Source organism: Megascapheus bottae, chromosome 7 (genome assembly GCF_031878675.1).
Source record: "Megascapheus bottae isolate mThoBot1 chromosome 7, mThoBot2.hap1, whole genome shotgun sequence".
NCBI classification, from domain to species: domain Eukaryota; kingdom Metazoa; phylum Chordata; class Mammalia; order Rodentia; family Geomyidae; genus Megascapheus; species Megascapheus bottae.
This window is the reverse complement of record NC_143515.1, coordinates 68451695-68465887: the sequence shown is the minus strand read 5'-3', so window position 1 is coordinate 68465887 and position 14193 is coordinate 68451695. Positions and strand designations below refer to the sequence as shown.

General features: G+C 42.1%; 1 protein-coding gene across 1 annotated transcript; it reads left to right on the top strand.

Moving 5' to 3' along the window:
• The first annotated feature begins 152 nt into the window (after window positions 1–152).
• Fam228a (family with sequence similarity 228 member A) lies at window positions 153–13163 on the top strand. The gene is made up of 7 exons (XM_090337363.1): window positions 153–402; window positions 3191–3259; window positions 4650–4841; window positions 7083–7170; window positions 7261–7405; window positions 9198–9333; window positions 12919–13163. The coding sequence occupies exons 1-7, from the start codon at window positions 310–312 to the stop codon at window positions 13075–13077; spliced, it is 882 nt and encodes a 293-aa protein (XP_090193489.1). The 5' UTR covers window positions 153–309; the 3' UTR covers window positions 13078–13163.
• Window positions 13164–14193: the final 1030 nt, after the last annotated feature.

The window sequence follows — 14193 nt, the reverse complement described above, 5'->3', positions numbered from 1 at the left end:
CCCCCGCCCCGAAGAGCGGCAGGAGGGAGGGGAGGCGGCCAGGACCCCTCTGGGGTGACACCCCGACCTTCACCTTGCGGTGGTGGTGGTGGTGGGGGGGGAAGCCCTGGGGATGGCCTGATTGACACCGCGGGAGGGGGACGGCCGCCTCTTCGGGCAGGGCAGCTTCGGTCACTTGATTCCCCACACCGAACCCAGAAAGGAGTGAGCCAGGATCCAAACTGTGCGGCTGGCTGCGAGCCCAAGCCCGGCTTTTCCAGGGCCCACCAAGTCCCCTCACTTTACCTTTCTTCCTCAGGGCTTTTGCCGATGGCTGCCATGCAAGATTCCAACTGTATCGGACATTTCAATGTAGAAAAATTAAAAGACTGGCCACGGCCTGAGTCGGTTTCTTCGATGGAGGTAACGACGGGACTTTTGGGGGCGCTGTGGGGTCTAGTTAGCCTCAATCGTGCGTGTATCCCAGCACTGACACATGCCTGTCCCACACAGTATGCGCAAGAGCATTCGCTGGATGAGAGTGAGCGCCTTTAACTCTGGAGGGTTTGAGCGGTTGGTAGCCTGAGGGGCAGGGCATGAATGGGAGGGACCATCTGCAGAAGTCAGGCCTAGACTTGTTGACAGCTCCTCAAAGGTATTGATTTGCTCATAAAAATGTTTTCTTGGGTTGGGCTGGTGGCTTGTGATCCTAGCAGCTTAGGAGGTTGAGACTGGAGATCATGCTTCCGAGCCAGCCCCAGGACCATAGTCTGTGAGACTCCTATCTCCAATGAACTACCAAAGACCCTCAAGTAGAGCTGGGGCTCAAGACCACTAGCCATGAGCACAAAAGCTCAGGGACAAGCCCCAGGACCAGCACAATAATAAAATAAAAAAGTTGTATTGTTTTGAAGCTCATGGAAATTTCACCTTCCTCTACCCCTTTTTATTTTCGAGACAAGGTCTCATTATGTAGCCCAAGCTGGCCTCCACACTACCACACAGGGCTTATTTTACCTCTTTTGCTGTGGTTGGAACGTAAGGATAGACAACGGGCACACACAATCATATATATGCATATAAAACAACAAAGTTTTGTTAGAAAACTTGAAACATTTACTCATAATCTTGCTAGGATGACTGAAAAGAGTGACCTTTCAAGATAACTGTCAGCATGTACACTATTACTCTTCCAAATAAAGAGTGAGTGGTTCTATATTTATAGTGCAGTATCAGGGAAACATGTTTGGTAGTTACTTTTGCAGTTGTCATCTTAAATAAGCATGGAATTCAGTTTATATTTTAAAGACGTTTACTTTGGAGAAGATCCAAGTAGCTATTTGAATATTAGTTTAGATTTTGTGTGAAACTATTAAGTTATGGATAAAAAGGTAATTCACTGTTTTTTTTGTTGTTTTTTTGCAACTCAGTTTTAAGATTTACTAACAGATCTGTTATTTGAGTTTAGTAGCTTTTAATGCATTCAGTGTGACAGAACAGAAAAAAAAGATCACAGAATAAATAATAAAATTCTAAAAGCCTGAGTTTTTCATTAGAGATAATTGTTGTAGGAATAGCATATTCCTTCCAGAAACTGTTTTTCTTTTCTTTTCTTTTTCTTTTTTGCTAGTCCCAGGCTGAGCTCAGGCCCTGAGCACTGTCCTTAGGCTTTCTGAAGGCTAGAGCTCTACCACTTGAGCCACAGAACCACTTCCAGCTTTTTTCTTTTCTTTTTTTTTTTTTTAATGTATGTGGTACTGAGGAATCCAACCCTATCTTCGTGCATGCTAGGCAAGCACTCTACCACTAGGCCAAACTCCCACCTCCCCCCCAAAACTGTTTTTCTTTTGGCAGAAGAAAAACAGATTGAATTCAGAAGTTCGTGTTTTACCATTGGAACCAACCTCTAATCTTTTGCTTTTAGTTGTTTTAGAGATAGGGTCTGCCATTAACCTTGCCCAGTTTGGCCTTAATCAGGGATCATCTACCTCTGCTTTCTGAGCAGCTGAGATTATAAACATGTGCTGCCATACCTGACTCCAAAGACCAGCTGATAATTAATGTTTCATTTGTTCTTTATAAAATCTAGCCAGGCAAGGTGGCTCATGCCTGTAATCCTAGTTACTCAGGAGGCTGAGATCTGAGGATGGCAATTCAAAGCCAGCCCGGGCACTATCTCCAGCTGACTACTAGAAAATGGGAAGTGGTGCTGAGGCTCAAAGGGTAGGGCTGTAGCCTTGAGCTGAAGAACTCAGGGATAGCACCCAGGCCCAGAGTTCAAGCCTCAAGACTGACAAAAAAAAAATAAAATAAAAGAATAAAACCTAGAAATCAGCTTATACTGATCCAACTTGGAAAAAATAATGCTACAGGGAAGATTTTAGCAAATTGATTTCTCTCAGATTCATAATGGAAGACAGCAAGCCCTTAGGCGTGAGACAATACCTCTAAGATGCTAAGAGATGTCATTAACTAGGTATGATATTGACCAGTTTGTGTTAAATTGAACTTTCTGTGGTTTTAGGAAGAGATCTACAGAAGGCAGAAAACTTAAAGTGCCCTTTAAAATATACCTACTAAATATTTAATCCATATGGGATCCCATAAACTGTAAACTTTTTGATAATTTAACAAAATATGGTTTAGTGATAAGATGTCAAGCATTTGTTTCAAATTAGTCTGGTGGACAGAAAAGTGAGTAGTGAGTTAGATGAAATGTGAATGAGTTGGTAATTGTTGAACCTGGGTGACTGGTTCCTGGAGAATAGTTTTGGAACTTTTCCATAAAAGTCATAAATTTGCTAGGTTCAAGTTTCTGCAATCCTAGCTACTCAGGAAGCTGAGATTTGAGAAATCAGGTTCAAAGCTAGTAACAGACAAATCTGAGAAACTTATCTCCAACTAGTCAGCAAAAATTCAGATGTGGAGATATGGCTCAAGTAGTAGAAAACTTATCTCCAGCTAGTCAGCAAAAATATAGTAGTGAAGATGTGGCTCAAGTGGGAGGGCTGCAGCCTTGAGTGAAAAACTTAAAGCAAAAGCATGAAACCCTGATTTCAAGCCTCAGTACTGGCACAAAACAAAAGTCATAACCTATGCTTCAACACACAGGCATCAGATTTGCATTAATGCTATTAGTATATTACACTGAGATTTGTCATTTTGGTTTGCTTCTTCAGAATTAATATACTAATATTCATTTCTGTAATAGGTATTAGCTAGAGAAGACATTGATGGAGCCGTGCATGCAATATTATTTAGAGAAAATTATGTTGTGAAGGTAAGAACTGTGTGTTGTACTTGTGTTCTGGGGGAGCAGGAAGCATGTAAAGCAGCATGTAGAGAGTTGATGTTGCTAGGTATGCTAGTTAGCTTTCTGTGGCTGTGACGGACATGTAAGATAAACAGTTTCAAGGAAGAAGGTTTTGGCTCACAGTGTCAAGGTTTCAGTCCATGGTCTGATTGCTTTGGCTCAGTAGTGAGGAAGAACAGTAAAGAAAGAAATGTGTGGTGAAGCAAAACTGCTCACCTCATGGCAACCAGGAAGCAACAAGACAGTGAGAGGAAGGGACTTGGCACCCAGTTTCTCCTTAAAGGGCAAGCATGTTCTCAACAACCTAACTTCCTTCCAGTAATCTTACTTGATAAAATTTCTGCTACCTCCCAATGACTCCACGAGCTAGGGACATGAACCTTCAATACATAAGCATTAGGGGGATATGTATGGGATAGCCAAATTGAAACATTATGTTATAGAGGTTGATTTTGCAGGAACATGACACACCTCTCAGTTATTTATGCTACACCAGATCTGAGATTGTGCCACCTCCTTACAAGATCAGTAGGAGATCCTAAGTCTTGCTTGGATCTGTACTTAAGGGTCTGAAAGTCATTCTAACTGCATCCTCTTTGTCTTGGTACTAAATAGAAAATTTTTTTCCTACTAAAACTTGTCCCTTCCTCTTATGTCCCCACCTTGTAGTGGGGCTATGTGTAACTATTAGAAATGAATTAGTATTTAAGGGCAATCAGTAACTAATATGAACTATGGAATTAAGATGCTCAGCATAATTTTAATGAAAGTGACCAGAATTTGGTGTTCTACCCTGCTGCAAACACACCCGGTACAACCTTGCTGGGTTCACCCAAGGGGTTCGCCCAGGAGTGTACCCCAATAAACTTTCTTCTACTTGCAAAAAAAGAATTTGGTGTTATATGAATGCTTTGATGTTTGAGTTATGATTTTCAATATCTAAAGTAAGAGTACATATATTCTCACTTGAACATCAAAGTGCTAGGTAAGATTAGCCTCCTTTTATAAGTCAGAGAGATGTGTCAAATCAAGTCACCAGTTTTGCTGATGAAGGCTAGATGACCAGTGAACACTTTGCAATCCCTCAGAAGAAGCAAGAGTTTGGTGACTCTTAACCTGACTTACGAGTTTAATAGGATGGTACAGTACATGTAAACTTTTCATGACTTCTTGTTCTGTACTTTCAGGTTCTCTTCCTAAAGTGTGTTCTGCACTCCAGTATGTTGTACTAGGACTTCACAGCTTAAATATGGCTGAGAGATTAGAAGTGGGAACAAGTTTTTACCCCCTATTATGCAAATGACAATAAGTAAAAAGTTTTCTTAATCATTTTTTTCTTTTCCTATCACTTCATTAGAAATTGGATATATATCTTCAACATGTGGATATTTTTAAGGAAAGAAAAAAGGAGTTATTACATAAAAAATGGGCCAAACAAGTTGCAGAGCCTCTTCAGCAGAAAGTAATAAAAAAAGTACTTACAAGCAAAAAATCAAAGAAAGTAAAACAAGAGAAATATGAATATGTCTCAAAGCACAGCAACAAAAAGGTATTGAATTGTATTTTTCAATCAACTGTTAGTTTTTTTTCTATTCTCTTTCACTATCTAATATTTTTTCTATTTTCTTTCACTATCTAATATTTTCAGTCTACTTGTCATTCTCACACTTACCTCAATATGTTTACCGTTCTAGGTATTAGGTCTGCACATTCAAGGCAGGAAGAAGGGGTAGGAAATGTGCTTAGGCTCTCTTTTCTTGCCCTGTTCCTCTGATAAGGAAGCAAAGAATATCCTCAGGGGACTTTCCCATAAATCTCATTGGCCAGGATTAGGTCAGGCTAGGATCTCATTGGCCCAGATTAGGTCAGGCTAGGATCTCATTGGCCCATAAATCTCAGTCAGGCCAGGATCTCATTGGCCCATAGATCTCATTGGCCAGGACTAGGTCAGGCAGAAGAGGCTGTGTGGCTTTCTAATTTTTGTAGTGGGAACTGGTCAAGGGAGAATAGGAGACATGATTGTCATGTTAGCTAATCTATAAGTACAGGGATCAACGTGTGTGTGTGTGAGTCTCAGGGTTTGAACTCAGGATTTGAGCACTGTCCCTGATCTTTTATGCTAAAAGCTACTGTGTTACTACTTGAGCCATAGCTCTACTTCCAGCTTTTTGGTGGTTAGTTGGTGATAAGAGTTTCATAGACTTTGGTGTAGAGGCTGGCTCCGAACTACAGTCCTCAGATCTCAGTCTGCTGAGTAGCTAGAATTTTAGAAGTAGGCCACTTGTGCTTTGCGCAGGGACCAACAGTTTTGTCCTTTGGTTTGGCTTTATCAAACAATATTTTGCAGTCTTAATTTGAAAATGTTTTTGTTTTAACCTTTGATGTCAGGAACTTCTTGTTTAATTTAAGCACACAATTGTAGTACCAAATCCAAAGATGTATACTTCAGACTCAGGAACTTTGCTTAATTGTATTTTGGTACTCTATCACTCTTCATTCTCTCACCTATTTTCTAGAGCCATTTGGCTGGAGCATTAGAACATAAGTATATTTTTGAGCCAAATTTCTGAATACTAATTATTATCAAATACTAATTTCCTAAGTGCCCTAAGAGGTAGAGCTCAAGGTTTCAAGTTTTTGAAATCCAAGTATATAAACCTTGAGTGCTGTGGAAAAGTAAGTAGCAGGAGACAGTCCCTGTATGGAAAACATAACCATAAAGAGAAAGAAAACACTATACTTTAAAAAATAGCCTTTCGCTAGGTATATAGATAGGTTCACACCTGTAATCCTTGCTACTCAGGAGGTTAATATCTGAGAATCTTGATTTAAAGCCAGCCTGGGAAGACAAAACTGGGAGAAAGTTATCTCCAGGTAACCAGAAAAGGTCAGAAATGGAGGCATGGCTCAAAAGCTTTGGCTGTGAGTGAAAAAACTAAATTGGGGCTTAAGGCCCTGAGTTTAAGCCCTACTATGGGCACCAAATAAATAAATAAATGGCCTTTGTGTAGTTCCAGTCCTTGACACAAACTTACTGTTGTTATCCTGCCCTGTTTGTCTCACAGCCATAAAAGAGCAATGAGTAGCATCCTCAGCATACCTCCTTCCTCTCAGCTTAGGCTAGGAACATTGCCTTGTGCTTCTAAAATACCCTGAGTTAGCGCCACTTGCAGCTAAATTGTCATTGTAAGTAACTTGTCTGTTCTAGAATGAGGAACCTTTCAGGACAGGATGAGGCCTGAGTGTAGCATTTAGTGGCTCAGCAAATACTGATGCATAGAATGATTCTGCTGAACTCTAAACAGAAGTTTGTCTTTTCTGTGTAAGTGGGTCTCCTTTTCCCTACTCTGTTCTGCTATTTACACTCAACGAGGTCTGTGCATCAAGGTAAGTGTTACTGTTTTTCCACCGCTCTGTGTGCTGACAGAATTCCTGAGTCTTGCTTCTCTGTGAGCTTTGTTATTATAGTAAGGATACATTTGAATGTATAGGATAGATTTAAGGTATTTGTTTATTTATTGTGCCAGTATTTGGGCTTGAATTTAGGGCCTAGCACTTCTTTGCTCAAGACTGGCTCTTGAGCCATACCTCCACTTCTGGCTTTTTGCTGGTTAATTGGAGATAGGAGACTGGTGGGCTTTTCTGTCTAGGATGGCTTTGAACTTTGATCCTCACATCTCAGCCTCCTGAGTAACCAGGATTACAGGGGTGAGTCACTAGAGTTTGGAAGATTTAAACAGCTTAATACAAACTGCACTGGGAGCCTGAAAGAGTCTCACTTTTCTTGTAGAATACAGCCCCTTCATTGGATGATGCTCAGTTTCCACCGTATCAAGAGCTGGATATCAAGAAGAGCCTTTATGTCCAACACGGGACAGGTGCTTTGGGACCACAGGCTTCATTTTTAGAGACTGCTAAGTGTCAGATGATTTTCAGAGTGTTGATTTAAAATGTTCATTTTCCAATAGAAAAAGGATTCTCCACCAAAAAACCACTTATAGAAACAGAGAAGGCCGAATTGTCCCAGTTCATTTTCACTCCACACAACGTGGCTCCAGTAGCATGGGAAAAAACTGAAAGATCCATGAAGAATAAAACCAGTGGGATGCACAGGTATAGAGTAATTAAGCTGATATATCAATACTTGTTTCAATTGTGGTTTAGTGTTTCCTAAGGCAGAGCTTATAACTAGTCATAGTTTTTCTTTCAGTGATTCAGAGAACTGTGTAATAATACATACATGTAGAGAGTAGTATAAGAATAGGCACCTTAACAGCCTTCAGGCCAGTCCTGTGACACAACCACTCAGCTTATGTCCCCATCCGCATAGACAAGCACTGTTCACATTTTTTGCCTTCTCCTTGACTCTTGACATAGATGTATTTTCTAATCTGAGTAAAGCTCATGGCTGAAATAATTTTTCTGATTATCAGTAGTGAGTTCTTCCCTCTCTCCCTCTTCCTCCCATGCTCTTCTTTCTTCCTCTCTTTTTTTTTCTTTTTTCTTTTTGCCAGTCCTGGAGCTTGAACTCAGGGCCTGGGCATTGTCCTTGAGCTTTCTCAAGGCTAGAGCTCCAGCACTTGAGCCACAGTACCACTTCCAGCTTTTCCTGTGTATGTGGTACTGAGGAATCAAACCTAGGTTTTTGTGCATGCTAAGCAAGCACTCTACCACTGGGCCATGCTCCCAGCCCTTCTTTCTTGCTTTCTTTTTGCACTAGTCCTGAGACTTGAACTCCGGTCTGGGCACTATCCATGAGGTTCTTTTGCCCAAGGCTAGTGCTCTACCACTTAAACCACAGGTCTACGTCTGTTTTTGTTTTTGTTTTTAAGTGGTTATTGAACATAAGGGTCTCATGGACGTTTCCTGCTCTGGCTGGCTTTGAACCATGATCCTCAGATATCAGCCTCCTGTGTAGCTAGGAATATAGGCTTGAGCCACCAGCACCCAGCAGCCTTCAACATTTTATTGTATTGTCTTCTCCTTCAACCCCTCATTCTTCCTTTTATGTTTGCTTCTGGAATAACTTGTGGGCCATTCATAAATGTGTCAGCATGTAACAAACAGTAAATAAACACTGCTTTTTTTAATTTCCATGTGAGCCTGCTCATGGAAAATCTTTTTTTTGTTGCTGTTGTTGGTTGTGGGACTTGGACTCTGGGCCTGGACATGGTCCCTGAGCTCTTCAGCTCAAGGCTACCACCCTACCCTTGAGCTAAGCCCCACTTCCCTTTTTCTAGGTTTTCTAGAAGTTAATTGGAGATAATAGTGTTAGGTCTTTTCGTGCCAGCTGGCTTTGAACCTTGATCCTCAGATCTCAGCCTTCTGAGTAGCTAGGATTACAGGCGTGAGCCACCTTGCTGGCTCTATAAGTTTTCATTCACTTTAAAATACCTTTATTTTACCTCAATCTTTCTTTCTTTTTTATGGTGCTAGTCCTGGGGATTGAACTCAAGGCCTGAGCATTATTCTTGGGCTTTCTTAAGGCTAGAGCTCTACCACTTGAGCCACAGCACCACTTCTGGCTTTTTCTATGTATGTGGTACCTAGAAATTGAACCCAGGTCTTCGTGTATGTTAGGCAAGCACTCTACCACTAGGCCAAATTCCCAGCCCATCAATCCTTTCTTTTTAACTTAAAAAAACAATACTGAGCTAAATGAAGAGATCCAGGGTCTCAAGAGTTCCTTCAAGGGCATACTGTGATCTGAGGACCGCCGAGCCTAGGTTTCATCACTTCCTAGGACCCACCACCCTAGGGACTAAACTTTTACTTGTGGGCCTTTAGGAGACATTTATCCAAATTATAGCAGAGCCACCAGTCATTTCCTTTTCATAAAATGTTGCATTTGTTAAGATAATTTTTAATTTTGTGTTGACCTGAGATAATTTTGTATATTTCACAGTGCTGAAGCTATCTTTGCAGAAAATCCCCCTCCATTTGGTGAAGACAAGATGACTGTCTCCAGTCAGATTTCTTTTAAAACGCAGTTCTGTTCTTCATTGCTCAGGCGGTACAAAGAGGCTGGAAAGAAGGGTCTGGTGAGCTGAGAGCTGTAGCTGGGGCTATACGCAGTGGGCAGCAAGTGTTATTGCCAAAGTAGAAGCTCCCCTCACAGGAGCTCACGGGGCAGAGGAGGCAGTGTGTGGACATGGGAGAGCAGATGAGGTGGTAGAAGGCCTGGTTACTGCTGAGTGCATGGATACTCTTCTGGCAGGGAGGCCTCGTGGGAAGACACAGAAAGGCGGCATAGGGGAGACAGTGGACCTTGCTTTCAGGTGCTGACCTGCCCTTACTAGGTGAAGGCAGAGACCAGACGAGAAGATCTGACCTCTAAGATCCCCTTGAGCTCCTTTTCCTGAGCCTTTAACCTGGTGCCATTTATCATTTTTTATTGTTATTAAGTAGCTGTACAAAGGGGTTATAGGCATTTCTGTTACCTTAATCTGGAGCTCATCAAAGGTGCTCTTGCAAGCTGGTAAAAAATAGAAATTGGCTACTTTTGGGATTTGATTTAAAGTTGGACAGATTTGCTTTGTTATAGGGTCAAAGCTTTGTCTGAAATCTTCATTTTCTTTTTCTTTTTCTTTTTTTTTTTTTTTGCCAGTCGTGGGCTTGAGCTCAGGGCCTGAGCACTGTCCTTGGACTTTCTCAAGGCTAGAGCTCTACCACTTGAGCCTCAGCACCATTTCTGGCTTTTTTCTATGTATGTGGTACCGAGGAATCGAAACCGGGTCCTTGTGCATGCTAGGCAAGCACTTTAACCACTAGGCCAAACTCCCGGCCCCTGAAATCTTCATTTTCTTTTAAAATTGAATAAAATCTGCATACAGATTCAAAAAAAAAGGTGGGGGTTACAATTCCATAGCTCAGGTTATGAGTACAAGGCTTCTTGGTCAATGTCTCCTTGTCCTTCCTTCTTCCCTATTGTCTCACTCCCATCCCTCCCCGCAAGTTACATAGTTCATTTTTTACATAATGTACATTGAATATAATGACTACACTTGCTCACCCTTCCTTCTTCCATCCTGTAACCCCTTCTTTATCCATTCCCCAAATGATGTTTCCTCTTCCTGGTGTTCACTTTAATAAATACTAATTATATGTGTTTGGATTCCTCCCCCAAGGGTACCCTTCTTTAGTTTGTGTGTAAAAGCATAAGTCATATATATTTGTATTTTAGGTTCAGCCTCCAAAATGAAAGAAAACATGCGCTGTTTGTCTCTTTGAGCCTGGCTTATTTCACGTACATAATTTGTTCTAAGTCCACCCGTTTTCCTGAATTTGACACAATATTATTCTTTCTACTGGATGAATAAAATTCCACTGTGTATGTACCACATTTTCTCATCCATTCTAGGGCATCTATGTTTTTTCCATAACTTGGCTATTGTGACTAGTGCAGCAATACCATTTACCACTTATTATATCTAAATCGGACCAAAAGTTTTGTTGCAATAGATAATAACATTTTTCCTTTTCTTTTTTCCTTTCTCTGCTTCCTTTCTTCCTTCCCTTCCTTCTCTTCCTTCCTTTTCTTTCTTTCTTTCCTTCCTTCCTTCCTTCTTCCCCCCCTCCCTCCCTCCCTCCCTCCTTTTCCTCTTCACCATGCCTCTGTCTTTCTTTCTGTTTCATAGTCTGTCTCTGTCTCTTTAGTGCTTGGGTTTGAAATCGATAGGTACTCAATCACAGGAGCCATATCCTATTGTTTTGCTCTGGGCTTTCACTCTAGGCTTTTTACTTGGCTTTTTCATTCACTGGCTGGTGTTCTACACCTTTAGCCACACTTCCAGTTTGGCATTTTTGCTATTTAACTGGAGATAGTCTCATAAACATTTCACTTTAGGCTGGCTTTTAAGCATGCTCCTCAGATCTCAGCCTCCTAAGTAGCTAGGTTTACAGGTGTGAGCCACCAGTGCATGGCTCCCCTCCCCCCAGCATAGATTTTTAATCCAGAGTTCCCAGTTGGATGGTCACATCTGATAGCTCCTGGTCTATTTTCCTACTTCTGGGACATCTAATACCCAGGGGAAGGTTCAGGTGCAGCTATGTAATGTGGTCTATGGCCTGCTGTAAACATACAATTTCTGTACATTTCTCCTCTTTCCAACTTCATGGCCCCTCTTTTCCACCATGCCTTGTGGAATCTTGCCTTTTCTTCTTTCCAACTTAAAAACCTGCTCAAATATTTAGTTATGCAGCTCTGACTCAATCCTGTTATTTTCCTCAATCTCCCTAGAAGGAATTCTTACTTGGTAGGTTATGTACTTTCCTCAACATATTATATGTAGCATATTAAATGTAGCAACCTGGGTACAACTTTTTGTTGGTGGTGGTGGTGGTGAGACTCAAACTCTGGGCCTGGGTGCTGTTCCTGAGCTCTTCAGCTCAAGGCTACCGCCCTATCCCTGGGCCTGGGCCTGGTCCCTGAGCATTTCAGCTCAAGGATACGGCCTACCTCTTGGGCCACAGCACCACTTCAGGTTTTCTCATAGTTAATTGGAGATAAGAGTCTCAAGGACTTTTTAGTACCCAGGCTGGCTTTGAACAGTGATCCTTAGATCTCAGCCTCCTGAGTAGCTAGGATTACAGGCATGAGCCACCATGCCTGGCTATAACTTTTTTTTTTTTTTGCCAGTCCTGGGCTTTGGACTTTTTCAAGGCTAGCACTCTAACACTTGAGCCTCAGCACCACTTCTGGCTTTTTGCTATGTATGTGGTACTGAGGAATTGAACCTGGGTCTTCATGCATGCTAGGTAAGCACTCCACCACTAGGCCAAACTCCCAGCCCCAACTTTTTTTTTTTTTAAGATAGGGTCCCACTATATGGCTCAGGCTGTCCTGGAACTTAAGAGTCTCCAGCCTTACTCCTAAGTGATTATAGGCATGTACCATCATGCCCAGCTTTTTATTTTACTTGCTGTGCAGAAGCTTTTTAATTTGATGTGCACTCACTTGTTTTAGATCTTAACGTGACTGAAGGAAACTCTACAGCTAAGGCAGAGAAGGGTCCTTGCTGTCATCATTAGGCTGAAAAAGTATACAGAGCTTTTTAACACAGTACAAGTTTATTTTTTGTTCAAGTGCTTGTACTAGGTTGGTCAGATGAGCAGCAACCTGTTCTTATTCGGGACTCTCTCATGAACCTTTGTCATTTTGTCATCTGGCTTCCAATGAACTCATTCCTGCAACTGGAAAATAAAAATGGTCTGGAATGAACAGGGTCATGGAATATGTGGCCAGAATTGGAGGACGCCGAAGCCTGTGTTTCCTCCTCTTGTGCTCTGGCCAGGTCCTGGTCAATGGCTGGGTCCAAAGTTGCTGGGAAAAGAAGTTGGCTGGTTTATACATGGTGGAGAAAAGCACTTTGTAGACAACTAATCATCTCTGCCATACTTGAAAAAGGTAGATGAAGTCCAAGATCTAGACCTTTGAGAACCTCCTGGGACAGCTTTGGACCCCAGACAACAAGAGTGTGAGAAGTATGGCAGGGCGGGTGTGTGCATGTGTGTGCTGGGAACCTGTCAGAAAGGGTGTCCCCACTTGGGTAAGTAGGTTGGGGTGTGGACCAAGAGCTTTCTTACCCAGCAGCACACCTCATGCCACCCTTCTCTTCTGTCAATAGGTTTCAATGAACCAACCGCAGAGACCTCACTCCTGGGCAGGAGATGGCCAGCGCAAACGGAAGCCACCACCTGTGACAAGAAGAGTGATGACTGCAGAGGTCCTGGGGAAGTACTTTGATTCTCTGCAGAAGATGGTCAGGTCAGGCCAACATTTATAATAGTTTCCTTGCCTTCACGGTGCAGTGAGAACCTGGTTTTCCTTTCTGTAAGTGGAAAGACATTGTAAGAAATATCCAATTAATAATGTTTACTGTTTATTTTGTTCTGGTCATGGACTAGCAACTGTGTATTCATTGAAATATTTTAACAGCAAGGTAGCATTGTTATCTCCCAATTTGATACTAAGAGGGTCTCAGTGACTGGCATGAGGACAACGCACCAGCCCCACTCCTAGTTTGACAGTGCCAGTGTTCTATTCCAAGTCTAGTCAGGGCCCTGCTGCCAGCACAGAGACACTCAGACATGCTCAGAATGTAGTGTTATTTCTTCCTCTGCCATAGCATCCCCACCCCTGGAGCTCAAGGTGTTTGGTGAGGATCCCAGGTTCTGCCAGGTGATGTGAGGGCTGCCTTCCCGATGGATGTAGGATGTATGCACCTTAGGGTACACTCTCCCTGCTCTACCCTCTGAAAACAAGGCTGTATTTCAGTGGGAGAAGAGCTGGGTATGCTGTGCTACTGACATAATATATCTTCTGCAGCCATTAAAGTTGTCTGACTCAGATCCTGCAGGCTCTTGAATTCTAAATCTGACCAAAGAGCCATCGCTTTGTCTAGATGGAGACACAGCACTACATTCATCCTAGTGAAAAATTAAAGTACCCATAGCCCCAAGAGGAGGATTGTTCTGTAGCTAAGGTCACAGTAACCTCTGAGCTAGTTTGAAACCTGCCCAATCAACAGGGCCAGCAGTATGCTTGGAACACTAGTTGGTCAGAGGTTGTTCATTCTGATCTCAGCCCCCACTTACCTCCAAAAACAACAAAACATGCCTCCCAACGCCTGAGAGAGTTGAGTTTGCATTGCTTAGCAAGATTATGCCTGACTCAAAAAACTTTCCTGAAAGTCATTGAAATGTCCATTTCTTTTGGTTTCTCCCAGCCCAATTAATTTTTCTTAATAATTTTGTCTCTGTTTTGACCAATCATTGCCAAGGACCAATTTGTAGTATGATGGACTCAAAAGTAACTGAACACAATGAATTATATTTTCCAGCTCTTCTTTGTCTAGTGATTACATTTAACCAGAAATAAGGGCTATGGTAGAGCCCTTAAT